The sequence below is a fragment of the Bombus vancouverensis genome, chromosome 10 (assembly GCF_051014615.1).
Source record: "Bombus vancouverensis nearcticus chromosome 10, iyBomVanc1_principal, whole genome shotgun sequence".
Classification (NCBI taxonomy): domain Eukaryota; kingdom Metazoa; phylum Arthropoda; class Insecta; order Hymenoptera; family Apidae; genus Bombus; species Bombus vancouverensis.
The window spans coordinates 1,368,569-1,381,591 of NC_134920.1; the positions used below are offsets into that span (position 1 = coordinate 1,368,569).

At 35.4% G+C, this 13,023-nt stretch overlaps 2 protein-coding genes across 5 annotated transcripts; one reads left to right on the forward strand and one right to left on the reverse strand.

Moving 5' to 3' along the window:
• The first annotated feature begins 1,665 nt into the window (after positions 1–1,665).
• Positions 1,666–12,876, forward strand: Nadsyn (NAD synthetase). 4 transcript variants are annotated; one of them, XM_076622134.1, is made up of 14 exons: positions 1,666–2,209; positions 7,775–7,982; positions 8,782–8,988; positions 9,306–9,561; positions 9,674–9,866; positions 10,157–10,397; positions 10,465–10,704; positions 10,779–10,894; positions 10,953–11,257; positions 11,331–11,539; positions 11,615–11,840; positions 11,910–12,086; positions 12,165–12,267; positions 12,553–12,876. In XM_076622134.1, the coding sequence occupies exons 3-14, from the start codon at positions 8,843–8,845 to the stop codon at positions 12,579–12,581; spliced, it is 2,241 nt and encodes a 746-aa protein (XP_076478249.1). In that variant the 5' UTR covers positions 1,666–2,209; positions 7,775–7,982; positions 8,782–8,842; the 3' UTR covers positions 12,582–12,876. The 4 variants fall into 4 exon arrangements, with proteins under 4 accessions (XP_076478249.1, XP_076478250.1, XP_033194828.1 ...); XM_076622135.1 differs by having other exon boundaries at positions 1,666–2,205; XM_033338937.2 differs by lacking the exon at positions 7,775–7,982.
• On the reverse strand, positions 2,079–7,585 carry LOC117159252 (cytosolic carboxypeptidase 3). Its single transcript, XM_033338934.2, has 15 exons — positions 7,379–7,585; positions 7,090–7,307; positions 6,554–6,706; positions 6,153–6,466; positions 5,795–5,941; positions 5,614–5,725; positions 5,159–5,404; positions 4,731–5,063; positions 4,420–4,647; positions 4,213–4,304; positions 3,908–4,136; positions 3,718–3,814; positions 3,454–3,652; positions 3,148–3,369; positions 2,079–3,092 (listed from the first exon to the last, which is right to left on the reverse strand). Exons 1-15 carry the CDS (start codon positions 7,449–7,451, stop codon positions 2,471–2,473), a joined length of 3,285 nt encoding a protein of 1,094 aa, XP_033194825.2. The 5' UTR covers positions 7,452–7,585; the 3' UTR covers positions 2,079–2,470.
• Positions 12,877–13,023: the final 147 nt, after the last annotated feature.

Below are 13,023 nucleotides of genomic sequence, written 5' to 3' on the forward strand. Positions count from 1 at the left end.
ATATTCATTTCCATTAGAGAGAATATAACTAAAAAAAATTCGTAGCAAAAGGAATTTCTCATTTTGCATTCTTTTTGTATCGTTATTAATATCATTCTTTCCATCTCATAATCGAATTGAATAACGAAAGACGGAATTACGTCAAGTCATCGAAGACGCAGAGAGCATTTCCGCCTTGACCTACTCCCCTATCACTTGTCAGCGGTTTCATAATTTACAAACAATGCTTTTTTAATTTCGTTTGGTTGCGCAGAAATTATTGAATTCATTCTTATAATTTGTGATACATATTATTGCCACACTCGAAGAAACTTTATCATAATATTAATTAATTCATTTAAAGGTCATTGCATATAAATATTTTGCCATGATGATAAAAATCATTAAAATAATTAGTAACGCTAGTAAAAATAAATTAAATCTCGTTTGTTTTAAGTATTTCATTAATCTCTTTTAAAATCTTAAAATCTTTAAAATCTTTATCTTTTATTTTTCACTATGATTTCGTTACTTTATCTTAGGAACTCTGACGTCGCTTATTGAATTGTCGATATTCGATCAAATAAAAATTAATAATTTTCTATGAATATTCTTAAAATTTGTTGCAATATTTTATAACATTGTGTTGTAATTTATGAAACAGTGTTTCAAGTTGAATTCTAAGAATAATGTAATTCACGTAAGCAATTCTTGAACAGGATGATTGATATTTTTGTAGATGACGCATAGTAGCGAATTGATTGGTTAAAAAAGTTTATTTTGTATGGTCCTTAATTTTTAATTCTCATAGTTTTAAGAGGATTGTATATTAAAAATTGGACTTAACAAAAAATCTTGTTTAAAATTTTGTGTACTTTTATCTACGATTTTAGGAAAATTTGTCACCGTGCTACGTGGCATTGGGAAAAACGTAAGTATTTATGCTTACAATAGCCGGATATCCAGGTCAATGCTCGATGACCCGGCTTTCTGGCTCAATAATACGCGAAAATTTATTCTGTTAGATTGAAATTACGCAAGTGCATTTTATTACAAATTAATTATTCCACGAGGAAAAATAATTGCATTGATTATTGATGTTTCATTGTTTATTACAATTTATTCGACTAATTGTAAGAGATTGAAAAATGTTGATATTATTGTATTATGGGATAATAATATTTTTCTCTTTTTCAGTATACAGCCTTTTATATTCTTTATATAGAACATATAATTATTACAAAAAATGGTGAAGCATTGGTAAAATATAATACTAATAAAAATGTCGCTATACTTAAGGGAATTGATATTTTTATATTGGTGTTTTGACTAAATAAATTGGAAAGGAAGGTAGATATAAAAGTAGATCTTTTCGTATTAAACATTTTTATTTATGTTGTTTATACAAAATGTAATAAAAGTGGAGATATATATGTGTATGTATATAAGATGGAATATTTGCTGTTGTGCCAATAATTCACAGTATTAATTATTAAACACAGTATTAATAATTAAAATTAACGTATTTTTTAAATTCTATTTTGTATTATGTATATATCTTGTTATACATATAGCATATATACCTTAAGATATTATGTATGAGCCAGGAAGTTTATTCATACCTGCTGATACTTATACACAGATTCGTATGTACGGTTGTTATCTACAATTACATGCTGCACGTACCTCCATCAGATGGCAGCACCTCGTTAAAAACACCAACTGTTTTGACGATAATAGTTTAATAAGTGATTACATTTTTTTAAAAGCCGCATGAGTATTAACGAGAAAAGAATTGTACAGTGTTTCCTGAGCAGCATCACGTTCTTCTGTGTTTAATCTGTGTTAAAAACGAAGTTATCAATGAAAGCATAACGTATCAAAAAGCGTTACGGAAAAAGACTTTCAAAAACTGATATATTTATAAAGTTTTCCATTGAATGAAATCCGATAATAAGATATATTTCCTACAAGCGATATATAGCTTTAAAAGCGATGAATTGTTCCAATGGAAATAAATATTACATTACGAATGTTGATAATATTTTGTGAGGTTATGTTTTTGTTAAATCGAACATTTTTCAATCTCTGGTAAAAAAAAAAAAAAAACACGTGGAAGAAACAGGAATCCCGCGTATGCCATTTAAATAATGTGCGACTAATATCGTATTTAAATACAGTCTTAAACAATCGTCGCTTTTTTCCTATTTGGATCAACGGAAAATCGTGAGTACGTTGGTCAATTATCTCATACTTTAAGTCTTGGCAAAATTTGTTACGTAACAATGTTGTAAGCCTTAATTGAACGACGAATTATCGTACAATCACGTTAAAAAGTACAATATAAAAATCACTCGCACAAAATTATTCTCATTAATGGGTGTAATGAATCTTTAACAGGAGTATATTTAAAAACACGAAAAAGAGCCTGCATTGGAGGGACCGAAAAAATGCTATTCAACGGAACATTCTTGTTTATGTACGAAATCTTTCAAGGATTGCGTAATACGTTCGCGCTAGTGACACGCTTTTTCTTTCCCGTTGCAGGAGTCGACTTCATTTTCTTCAGTTGTTTCTTCTTCTTATATTTCTTCTTTGAGGCTCTTTGAGTACGAGAATCGATGGAGTCGTTTTCCGACGAAAAACTGTCGCACAAAGGAACGATTAGGGGTTGCAATTGTATGTGGGATCGTGAATGCGATTGCAAATGCAATTGAGATTTCGTAACACTCGATATTTTTCCACCGTTAGAAACAGTGCAGGTGGCGCAACTTTTCCGGTGCTTCCTTCGAGATTCAATTTTGTGCTGTCGCGTTTGAATCTTTGAAGGTACTTCAAGCGTGACTAGTTTTAAAGAGTCTGCTTTAATTGTTAAAAAGGATGTTTTGCGGTGGCACATTTCTTCTACTCTAGAATTTAGATTAACTATCTTCTGCCACTTCAGAGGAGACTTCTTTTTCCTTGGCTTCTGCTCAGCATCTTGCCGCTGCGATTCCACTCTCAAACTACTGTCTTTTGAACGCATCGTATCTTCACGTTTATATTTATTTTGTATTTCTTTCATGTTGTCTTCCGTATCAATATATTCGACAAATTGCAATTTTTTGCTGCCTCTGAAATAAAAATAACTTGGAACATTCGTCGATAATGTAACAGAGCTTTACGTACTTCAGTAATACTTTATTATTCATTTTATTTTTGGTTAACGCCATATTGGATATTCCCCAGCTTAATGGTCCCTTTGGAATAGGATGATGATAGTTGACTCTTTTATCGATATTTTCTGCGACGTTCAGTGGAACTCCCATCCATATTTGTTGCCGCAGTGAACTGAGCTTAATTTGTATATCTTGACTTCTTAACGAAACAGGCGAACGATGTCTTAATGTCCTACATAAATTAAGATTTAAACAAAGAAGCTTCCATTTTTTAAATCTACTTTGGTCACAATATCTTATTTTAATATCCCTTTACCTAACCAAGCGAAGACAATGGGATCGTCTGTTCGCCTTCGGTTCTTCCTTATCGACATTGATATTCTCAGCTAAGGACATGCTACGAGGTCTCGCTATTTCCGGTAAGATTAATCTATCACTGGAGATTTCCTTTGTTTCTTTATCCACGAATTGATTAGTTTCTTCTTTGCAATTGTCGCGAATTCTTGCTGAGAAACCTAAACATAATTTCTCTTATTTCTTTCAATTTATATTTAATAATATTTCAATGGTGTGGTTTTACGTTCTGGCCTCGTCAGTCCTTCATCTGCTGAATCAATATAGTCACACAAATCGCTGCCAGGGTCCAGAGTTGGTAAATCCATTACTGCTCTTCTAGTCTAAACGTCAACCCGTCTAATTAGTAAGTACTCATTTCAAATGAACGTGTTTTACTTACAGAAAGAAAGTATCAAAGATATTTCAAATTTTACCAGCATTCGTTTGCGTCGAAGGTAGCTTCTGTTAACGGTGATTCCCTTTTTGCTTTTTCTTTTTGCTAGTTCTAAACTTCGAGGAGGAATAAATGTTGGCGTAGGTGGTGGTGCGCATAAATATTGCGGAGAAACAAGTGGTTCCTTCAAAGTATAGGTCCATGTACCTTCTGGAAATTGTATTTCTTGTTCCTCTGAGATTGAACTATCAGACGTGTCGCCTTCGTCGCTGATTAAGATATAGGTATAATTGAATCGAAGATGGTTCGAATAAAAAGTACGCTGCGATTAATGTTGAAAAGTACCTGGAGTAGTCGGTTAAATCGATATTCGTCGGTTCTTCGGCATTGGAGCCACCCTTCATTAACCTAGTAATTATTTTGTTCCGTAGCTTTTCCTTCCAGTGCGTAATTTACCATCATTTAAATCCAATGAAAAATATATACAAAGCAAGAAGCAACGTTAAGAAGATTTTCTGTTGTTATGATGAGTTAAACGATTATTATGTTTACCTTGATGGGATCTGGATCAAAGAAATCCAATAGAGTTTCACAGAATACTTTTCCAATTTGCTCGTAATCCTGAGTAGAAAAATGCGTGCCTGATCTAGAGCCTATTTTCGTCCCTCCCATTGACGCTTCCATTGTGTAACTATTCTGCACTCCCATAGACCATACTACGACTCTTCCCGTACCTTCTTTACCTTTCTCCACGTGAAATTTGCAGTTTTCAAAAGAGAACTGAAAATCGAGTGCTTCTTAATACATTTGACTTTACTTAAACATAGGAGAAAAAAGCATATGATCTGTATCGGATCGACTACTTTGTCAGCTGCGTTCTTGTGTAACATCAGAGGAAACACTTGTTCGGAGAGTCTCGCCTGTGAAGCGGTTCTTTTACTCTCGCAGCCATAAACAAATATATTATGTTTTCTGGAGTGAGCGTGTAAATCACAATAAATGGCCACTCCGCATTCTTCCAGTAATCGTCGAATCATTAACTTTGTATGCCAGACTGAAGGGTAACTTTCTCTCATTACAGTTCTATATTGTCTATTCAAATCTTTCCCCGATAACGAGCAACGATTGTTGCCAACAATAACGCCATCCGGATTTAGCATAGGAATCAGCTTGAATACGAATCTTTCTCGTAGTACCTGCGTTGTTAAAGTCTTGTTACATCTTAAAATAAAAAAAAAAAGGAAGAAAAAGATAAAACTAAATTAAGATCAAGATTATGTCGAGCATATACTCTGGCTTGATTCGATTCTCCGGTTAAAAAATCAATAATTCCTTTCATCGTCCAACTAGATGGAGTTTCTCCAGGGTGAACTCGTGCCGTGATAACTATGCCTCTTTTTCTTCGTACCACATCGTCGTAAGTAGGCGCAGTGATAGTCAAGTAATAGACTCCATTTCCGGCAAGTGTACGACACAATAGTCGTAATTTCGCATATCTAGATTTTATAGGATCTGCCGCTAGTTTGGCAAGATATTCCTAAAAATTGGAACATTTTTTCTTTCTACCCATGTCGGTCTATTAGGATCCTGCTAATCGTATCGTCTGTTGCATGTCTGATTCAAATTATTTATATTCACTGTGTCTCCAACAACAATCGTCAACGAATATTAATCATTTCGGTTGTACGTACAAACAGACTATTTATAAAAAGATATAGCAAAGGATGAAACTTGTATTTGTATTACCTGTAGGTCAGTATAGGTGTATGGATAACAATGTGCCAAATAAACAGTGTCCCTGTCATGAGGAAAGGAGACGTTGAATGTCAGTGTGTGCCTTTCTTTTTCTTCGTTGCTTCTGGGAAGAAAGATACATCTAATAAAAATTACGAGAACACTTGAGGATATTGAAATTATGATAACGTACGATGAATCATTCTTGTAATAAGCGATATTCTCTCCGCATCTCCTCCAACCAACGGCACGCTTCTTTGCGTCTTCGGTCGAGTACAAGAGTGGCCGAAGACCTTCATTGTATAGACTTTCCTCTTTGCAAAGGTTCACAATGGACAATCTGAAATTGTTTTAAACGAATATTTGTAATAAATATACTGTGGATATTTATGCATTTATGCATCAAAATATACATAATGGACATAATAGGCAAAATATTTAAAATAAAATACTCATAAAATTTAGCGAGTGGAACAAATTTTTCTCTATTTTTGTAAAAAGCATGGATTTGTATAAAGAAAATTAATTAAGTTTCAAAATTGAATGTTTACCTGTAATTCGTTCTGCTCCTCGTATTTGATATCCTGAAGTAATACCATTGGGTATGTCTTTGAGTATAAAGATCTTTTCTAAGATACAATTGATAATACGTGTCAGTGATCTTCACAACTTTGCAAAGGTTGCCAGATTCGAAACGAGATTCAAAACGTAAATCGGTGTCAGTTTCCATTAGGTCAGACACTTTGGTCAATAAGAACATATTGCTATTAGTCTCGACGTTCTTCGATTCGTTTCCATTTGAATCGGCTGAAAATTCTGTTGGTAACGGTGTGACCGTGCTTCCACCCACGCAAGATCTACTAAACTGTTGGTCATTGAACGAATAATTGATTCTTCCTTCAAATTGTAATTGTTACAATAATTATTATCGTACGAATTATTATAGACTCACGTAACTGGTGACATTGCTTGGATGATATCGAAATATCACAGTTCCAAATTCATCGCCCAATGGTTTTGGCCTTGGTTCCTTCCCGCTTGGCACGTAGAACGGTTCTGGAACGGCTGGAGAGTATTCTATATGCCTAACTCTTTCCGGAAGTACCTAAAGTATTAATTGCTTGATCATTTTGTTCGAATTTTCTTTGTCTTTCCTATATTTCATATATAGGATATTTCAGATTTTTACAATACATTATATGCCTATAATCAAGGAAAAAAGATGAAATAATCACGGAGTATTTAAAGCTTCGTTACAATGTTATAATAAAAATAAGAAATACAAAGAGAATACTTCGGCCCCTAATATAACATCTTCCATTTCACGCTAGTTGATTTTTATGTGTGTATGACTTTAAAAAAAATATGTCAAACAAGAATTAATATATCTGGTGAACTGATATAAAGATTGATTCATTAAAACGAAATAAAATCAAAATGAACTTCGTAGAGACACCCTGTATATTTGTTTCATATTATATTGTATACCTGACACTCTGTGGGCCATCTGGCAGTCTCCTGGGTGATTCCGTCTATCATGCAATGAGTATCCAATATGCTCCGAAGAGTTTCTTGCGATTGATCATCTCTGGTTCCAAAAGGCATGGAGAACAGTGATAACTCCGTTTCCCTTCGTGGTGCATCGCATCGTCCTAGCTGCAGCAAGTGCAATTCCTGCAGTTTGTTCAAGTTCGCCAGCGTACTGCCTGTCCCACAACAAACAAACATTTCTATTCTATTTGCTTAAACTAGACGCGCTGCTATCGCTTAAATTTACCAGGGATCGGATGAACCGGAAAAAACATGGCCTGAAGCTCCTTCACCTTGCTATCGGTTAAAAGATCTTTCATTTTTCGTTATCTTCCACCGGCTTCGTCATCTTCCTCTGGTCTGTCGACCTCTTTATTGTTCAACATCGCTGCCTTTCTTCTCTCAAGACTTTTAAATTTATCTTGACTCGAGACACAGTCAACGATCCACAGAATTCTTCCGTCCAATAGGCATTTTTCGATCGTGCTCATTTTTTTATTTTTTTATTTTTAGTTTTTTAATCCTTTATTCCTTGTTCTTTTATGTGGAACTTAGTCAGATGAAGCTTTCGACCATTCTTTAAATCGTTCTTTAAATCGTTCTTTAAATCGTTCTTTAAATCGTTCTTTAAATGCATTTCTAGAAGAAGCTTATCGAGAACAGTATCAACTTTAGATGACGTTTCGACTACACAACGTATTGTCTGGACGAATCTAGCGCGTGAACTGTGATCAGGAACTTTGCCCTCCAGAGAAGAGGAACTCGGTAAAAGCTGGCCCGTCCATTGCCTGACAACAGGGAAACGGGGGCGGAGCCAGTAGATTGTTCGAAGCCCTTTCTCGTTCCTCGAGGTTCGTAGCTCTGCTCCTATGGAACATTCATATCGAACCAAGTTTGGTAGACACGATGTCTGTTTATCGATCTTTTTCAACGCACTTCTGCTTCTCTCTCACGATCGAACTTATTGTTTGTAATCTAATCTAATATTTTATTTGGCTTTTATATTTCCTTAAGTAGTAGTTGCAAGAAGTTGTTCTCTTTTTGCAAGAAGACTCGTGCAAGAACAGATTCATGAAAAATACGATTCCTTATTCTATTCTTTGAATTTTAATGATATTGAATTATTCTCCATCCTTCTGTATCCTCTTTTATATGATATTGATAAACTTATAGAAAATATACAATAATACATCATGGGTTACTTATTATTCAGAGATATTTCAAGATTTCTTAAATCTGTCCAAAAAGTGCTTACAACCGAATATCTGAATCCATTTTATCAAAGATTAATCGTGACAAGGCAATTTGTCAGGAAAGTTGCATTAATTTCAAGGAATTCGTCTTCGGAGTTTTCTCGGGCATTCTTGCGCTTAGTCACACGAAACAGCCAAGCAATTTATATCCCTCTCCCTGCGTGCTTCTGAAAATTATTGATCAATCAACGTTTGTCGGAGTAGAGAATGGATGTGCTGCTATTTCCTCGGCAAACGTTCTTTCCGCCAATCAATGAGCTTTCAATTGATAGGTCGAAATGAATTAACTTTCTATTTATCAGCAATTATCCTCCTCCAACCAAATGTGTACTTTACAATTTTTATATAACGAGGGTAATGTTCTACGGTTAATAACATCCAGTTTTATTTTTTATAGATAGTCCCTGTTAATCATCGCTTTGTTTGAAATTTTGGAAGAAAAGAAGAATTTTTTAAAGATGGGTCGTACAGTGACGGTAGCAGTTTGTTCGCTGAATCAGTGGGCACTGGATTTCGATGGGAATTCCAGAAGAATCTTGCAAAGTATTCAAGAGGCTAAAGATGCTGGCGCTACTTATAGAAGCGGACCAGAGCTAGAAATTTCGTAAAATTTTCTTTTTAAAAAACAAAAGAATAATACAATATTATAACTAGATGTGGATTTTGTGCATTTATGGGAAATTTAAAAGCGGAAGAATGCCCAGAATGCATATGAAACACAAAAATGTCTAAAATATCTAAAATAAAGTATTTGTTATATCTAGAGAGTGGGACAAATTTTTATCTGGATATCGTCTGTTTTTATTCATAAAATTCATAAAATTCGTTTGCATAAACATCCGCAGTCTAATTATAAGATAGTAAAGAATCTTTATTTTTTTAAATTATAAAAAGATACATACTATTAATTCTGTGGAATAGTGGTTACAGTTGCGAGGATCATTTCTACGAGTCAGATACATTACTTCACAGCTGGGAAGTACTCGCGACGATTCTTAAATCGCCGGCTGCCGAGGACATGCTGGTAGATGTTGGTATGCCGGTCATGCACAAGAATGTGACGTACAACTGTAGAGTGGCATTTCTGAATCGACGAATTCTGCTTATCAGACCCAAGATGCAATTGTGCGAGGATGGCAATTATAGAGAATCCAGGTGGTTCTCGCCGTGGACCAAGGTCATTCTTTCAGATTGCACGCGCGATGCATAAGAAATCCGAATAGTTCTTGACCTTCTAGTCTTAGGCTTGATACCGAGCGTCTGTCTACAAGTGCTAATTGCTTATGCAGGAACGCACGGTGGAGGACTACTTTCTGCCTAGAATGATATCTCAGATCACTAACCAGACAGTGGTGCCGTTTGGCGATGCTGTTATTTCAACCAGGGACACGTGCGTAGGTTTCGAAATTTGCGAAGAACTCTGGAGTCCAATGAGCAATCATATTCCAATGTGCTTGGATGGTGTTGAAATTATCGCAAATGGTAATTGACAAAACAATGTACAAGCACTTATATATACGTGTATTTACATCGGTAAACACATGTATCACATTTCAAAATGTATACTACATACAAAATGTATACATGTATACCTACGTTATAACAGTGTTTACTTATTGCACTGTTTTTTTAACTGAATAAAATATTAAATCTAAAATCGCTTTTAGAACATGAAGTAGAAAATTTATGTGGTCAAAAGCTTTTTTTTACTACTGTATATTTATTTTTTACTTTGTAGCTTATATATATGATCTCAATTTTTTCTCTTGAAGGTAGTGGATCATATTTCGAACTACGGAAAGCTTATGTCACCGTAGACTTAGTTAAGTCGGCTACGTTCAAATCAGGTGGATGTTACATGTTCAGTAACTTGAGAGGATGTGATGGTTCTAGATTATACTTCAGTGGTGGATCCTCTATTACTTTGAATGGTCAAATCTTGAATCGTGGTAAACAGTTTGCATTGGATGAAGTGGAAGTCATTGTGGCAACCTTTGATCTCGAGGATATAAGGTTTGTAATATTCATTCTTTAATGAATTCAATTTTCGTTTTGAGTTAATTGTTTTCTTCTTCCATAGGAGTTATAGAAATAACATTAGGTCAAGGTCTCATCTAGCTGCTAGACAACCAAGCTATCCACGCATAAAGGTGGATTTTGCTCTAACTTCCGATATTTTGATTTCAATTCCTCCAGATCGACCGATCGATGTGGACTTAGGTCCTTATGAAGATGAAAACGCAACAGGAAAACTTGTTTATCATATACCAGATGAAGAAATTTCGTTGGCCCCTGCATGCTGGCTCTGGGACTATCTAAGGTTCGATGCTTTATTCATAATTAAATATTTATTTATTATTTATTTATTTATTTACTATCGCCTTTTTGTAAAAGGCGTTCTTGCCAAGGTGGATTTTTCTTACCCTTAAGTGGTGGTGTCGATTCTGCGTCATCAGCGTGCATGGTTTATTCCATGTGTGATATGATCGTGGATTCGGTTAACAAAGGAGGTACGTGTTATTTTTGTATTATCATTAGAGGACGTACTTAATGAATGTCTCCAATTAGACGCACAGGTATTGTCAGACATCAGGAAAATAGTCGGAGACTGTGAATATGTACCGACTGATCCAAAACAGCTGTGCAACACCCTTCTTGTCACATGCTATATGGGTACTGAAAATTCATCGGCCGAAACAAAGGCGCGAGCAGCTGAACTCGCTAATCAGATTGGCTCTTATCATCACAGTATAGTAATCGATGTTGCTGTGTCTGCCATTCTAACGATTTTCCAACAAGTTACTAAGCTGACACCGAGATTTAAGGTGCAAGGAGGGTCTCCTAGAGAAAATTTAGCTCTGCAGAATATCCAGGTTGATTTCTGCTATTATATTTATCATCCTTGTGAGAGACAAATAAGTTTTTAATTATTTTAAATTTTTTAAGGCACGCTTGAGAATGGTGATAGCTTATCTGTTTGCCCAATTGATGCTCTGGGTCAGAGGACGACCGGGTGGTCTTCTGGTATTAGGGAGCAGTAACGTTGATGAAGCGCTTCGTGGGTATTTTACCAAATATGATTGCAGCAGTGCCGATATCAATCCTATCGGTGGAATTGCAAAAAACGACTTAAAGTCATTCCTTTCTTACTTTAGGTCAATATTAAAACTGGTATCCTTCTAAGATAGTTATTTTGACACATATAAGATCAACCATTATGTTTATTTTAGGAGAAAACATGGAATAACTGCTTTAGATAAAATCTTAGACGCTCCTGCTACCGCAGAATTGGAACCTCTTCAAGGAGGACAGCTTGCGCAGCTTGATGAGATTGATATGGGTATGACGTACAAGGAGCTTGGTATTTTTGGACGTTTAAGAAAACAGGATTGTGCAGGTCCCTTCACAATGTTCTGCAGACTCGTCCACATGTGGGATAAATGTACCTCAAAAGAAGTAAATATAGTTATAATTAGCAGCAGCCATTGTTGCTACAGATATTTTTAAATTTGAATTCACTTATAGGTGGCAGATAAAGTGAAACACTTTTATAGATGTTATGCTATAAATCGTCATAAAATGACTATCTTGACACCATCTTGTCACGCCGAGACTTATAGTCCCGACGACAATAGATTCGATCATCGACCTTTCTTGTACAATCATACATGGAAATGGCAGTTTAACGCAATCGACGAACAGGTTGGTTATGTTAGATTATAAAGCATGTAGTTAAAATGAAACTTATAATAACCATTGAAATAAAACAATTGATCGTAGGTGAAAGGTCTTCTCAACGAGGAGAAATCACCAAGAGGTCGAAAGGACGTGCCGAAAGTACCTGCGAAGCCCAGATTCATGCCGTTCAGCTCCGTAATTAGTAGTGAGTAAATAAAAAAAAAAAAAGACAAGTGTACGATATCGCTGATGAAGCTCGAGTCGTGGAGGGGACGAAAGCACCGTGAAATCGTTTCTACGTGATCGATTTCCTTGCTTGTTTACCGAGCTAAACAGCGTTAATCGACGAATAAACACCGATCTCGCAGAGTCGAAGTCGAGCAGGCCGCCGACAAACGACCATCCAGTAATTTTGACCCACCGTGCGCATACTCGTTCGTTGCATCTCTACCGAGGAATCATCACACACCGGCATCATTCTCTGTTGCAGATAAAACACATCCTGGAGTAGTAGTTTAACCGTAGCAGTATCTCTGTCTCTTATCATTTTGATATTGCAGCCTTGCGAGCGCATCGAAACGCAAGTTTGGTAGCTGACCATTTATGCGTCCGACCAGTTCCTTGTATCATCGGCACTGTTTCTTCCGTTAGAGATTCCTCCACGAAGAATCTTTGGCTACGCTTTGCTATAAAGAGATTGGTGAACGGAAGGATTGCATGAATCCTAGATTGTATTATATTAATGCAACTAATGAGCAGAAATACAAATATTAAAGATATGCAAATTCCACATATATACATATATTTATATAAATTGTGTGTATTTAGTTCTTAATACCTATGATCATCCTCTTCAGACGTTTCATATATAAGGTATTAAAAATAAACATAATTGCAGAAATAAATCGACACGTGTGCATATAATATTACTTTTATTATTTCTTCTATTTCTACATACACA

Bases quoted from the DNA above. Each gene is read 5' to 3' on its own strand.
- LOC117159252 (XM_033338934.2), bottom strand. From the start codon at position 7,451: ATGAAAGATCTTTTAACCGATAGCAAGGTGAAGGAGCTTCAGGCCATG. The intron at 6,707-7,089 runs GTATACAATATA...TTAATACTTTAG, and splicing joins GATGGCCCACAGAGTGTCAG to GTACTTCCGGAAAGAGTTAG. The intron at 3,093-3,147 runs GTACGTAAAGCT...TTTTTATTTCAG, and splicing joins AATAATAAAGTATTACTGAA to AGGCAGCAAAAAATTGCAAT.
- Nadsyn (XM_076622134.1), top strand. From the start codon at position 8,843: ATGGGTCGTACAGTGACGGTAGCAGTTTGTTCGCTGAATCAGTGGGCA. The intron at 10,398-10,464 runs GTTTGTAATATT...CTTCTTCCATAG, and splicing joins TTTGATCTCGAGGATATAAG to GAGTTATAGAAATAACATTA. The intron at 11,841-11,909 runs GTAAATATAGTT...ATTCACTTATAG, and splicing joins ATAAATGTACCTCAAAAGAA to GTGGCAGATAAAGTGAAACA.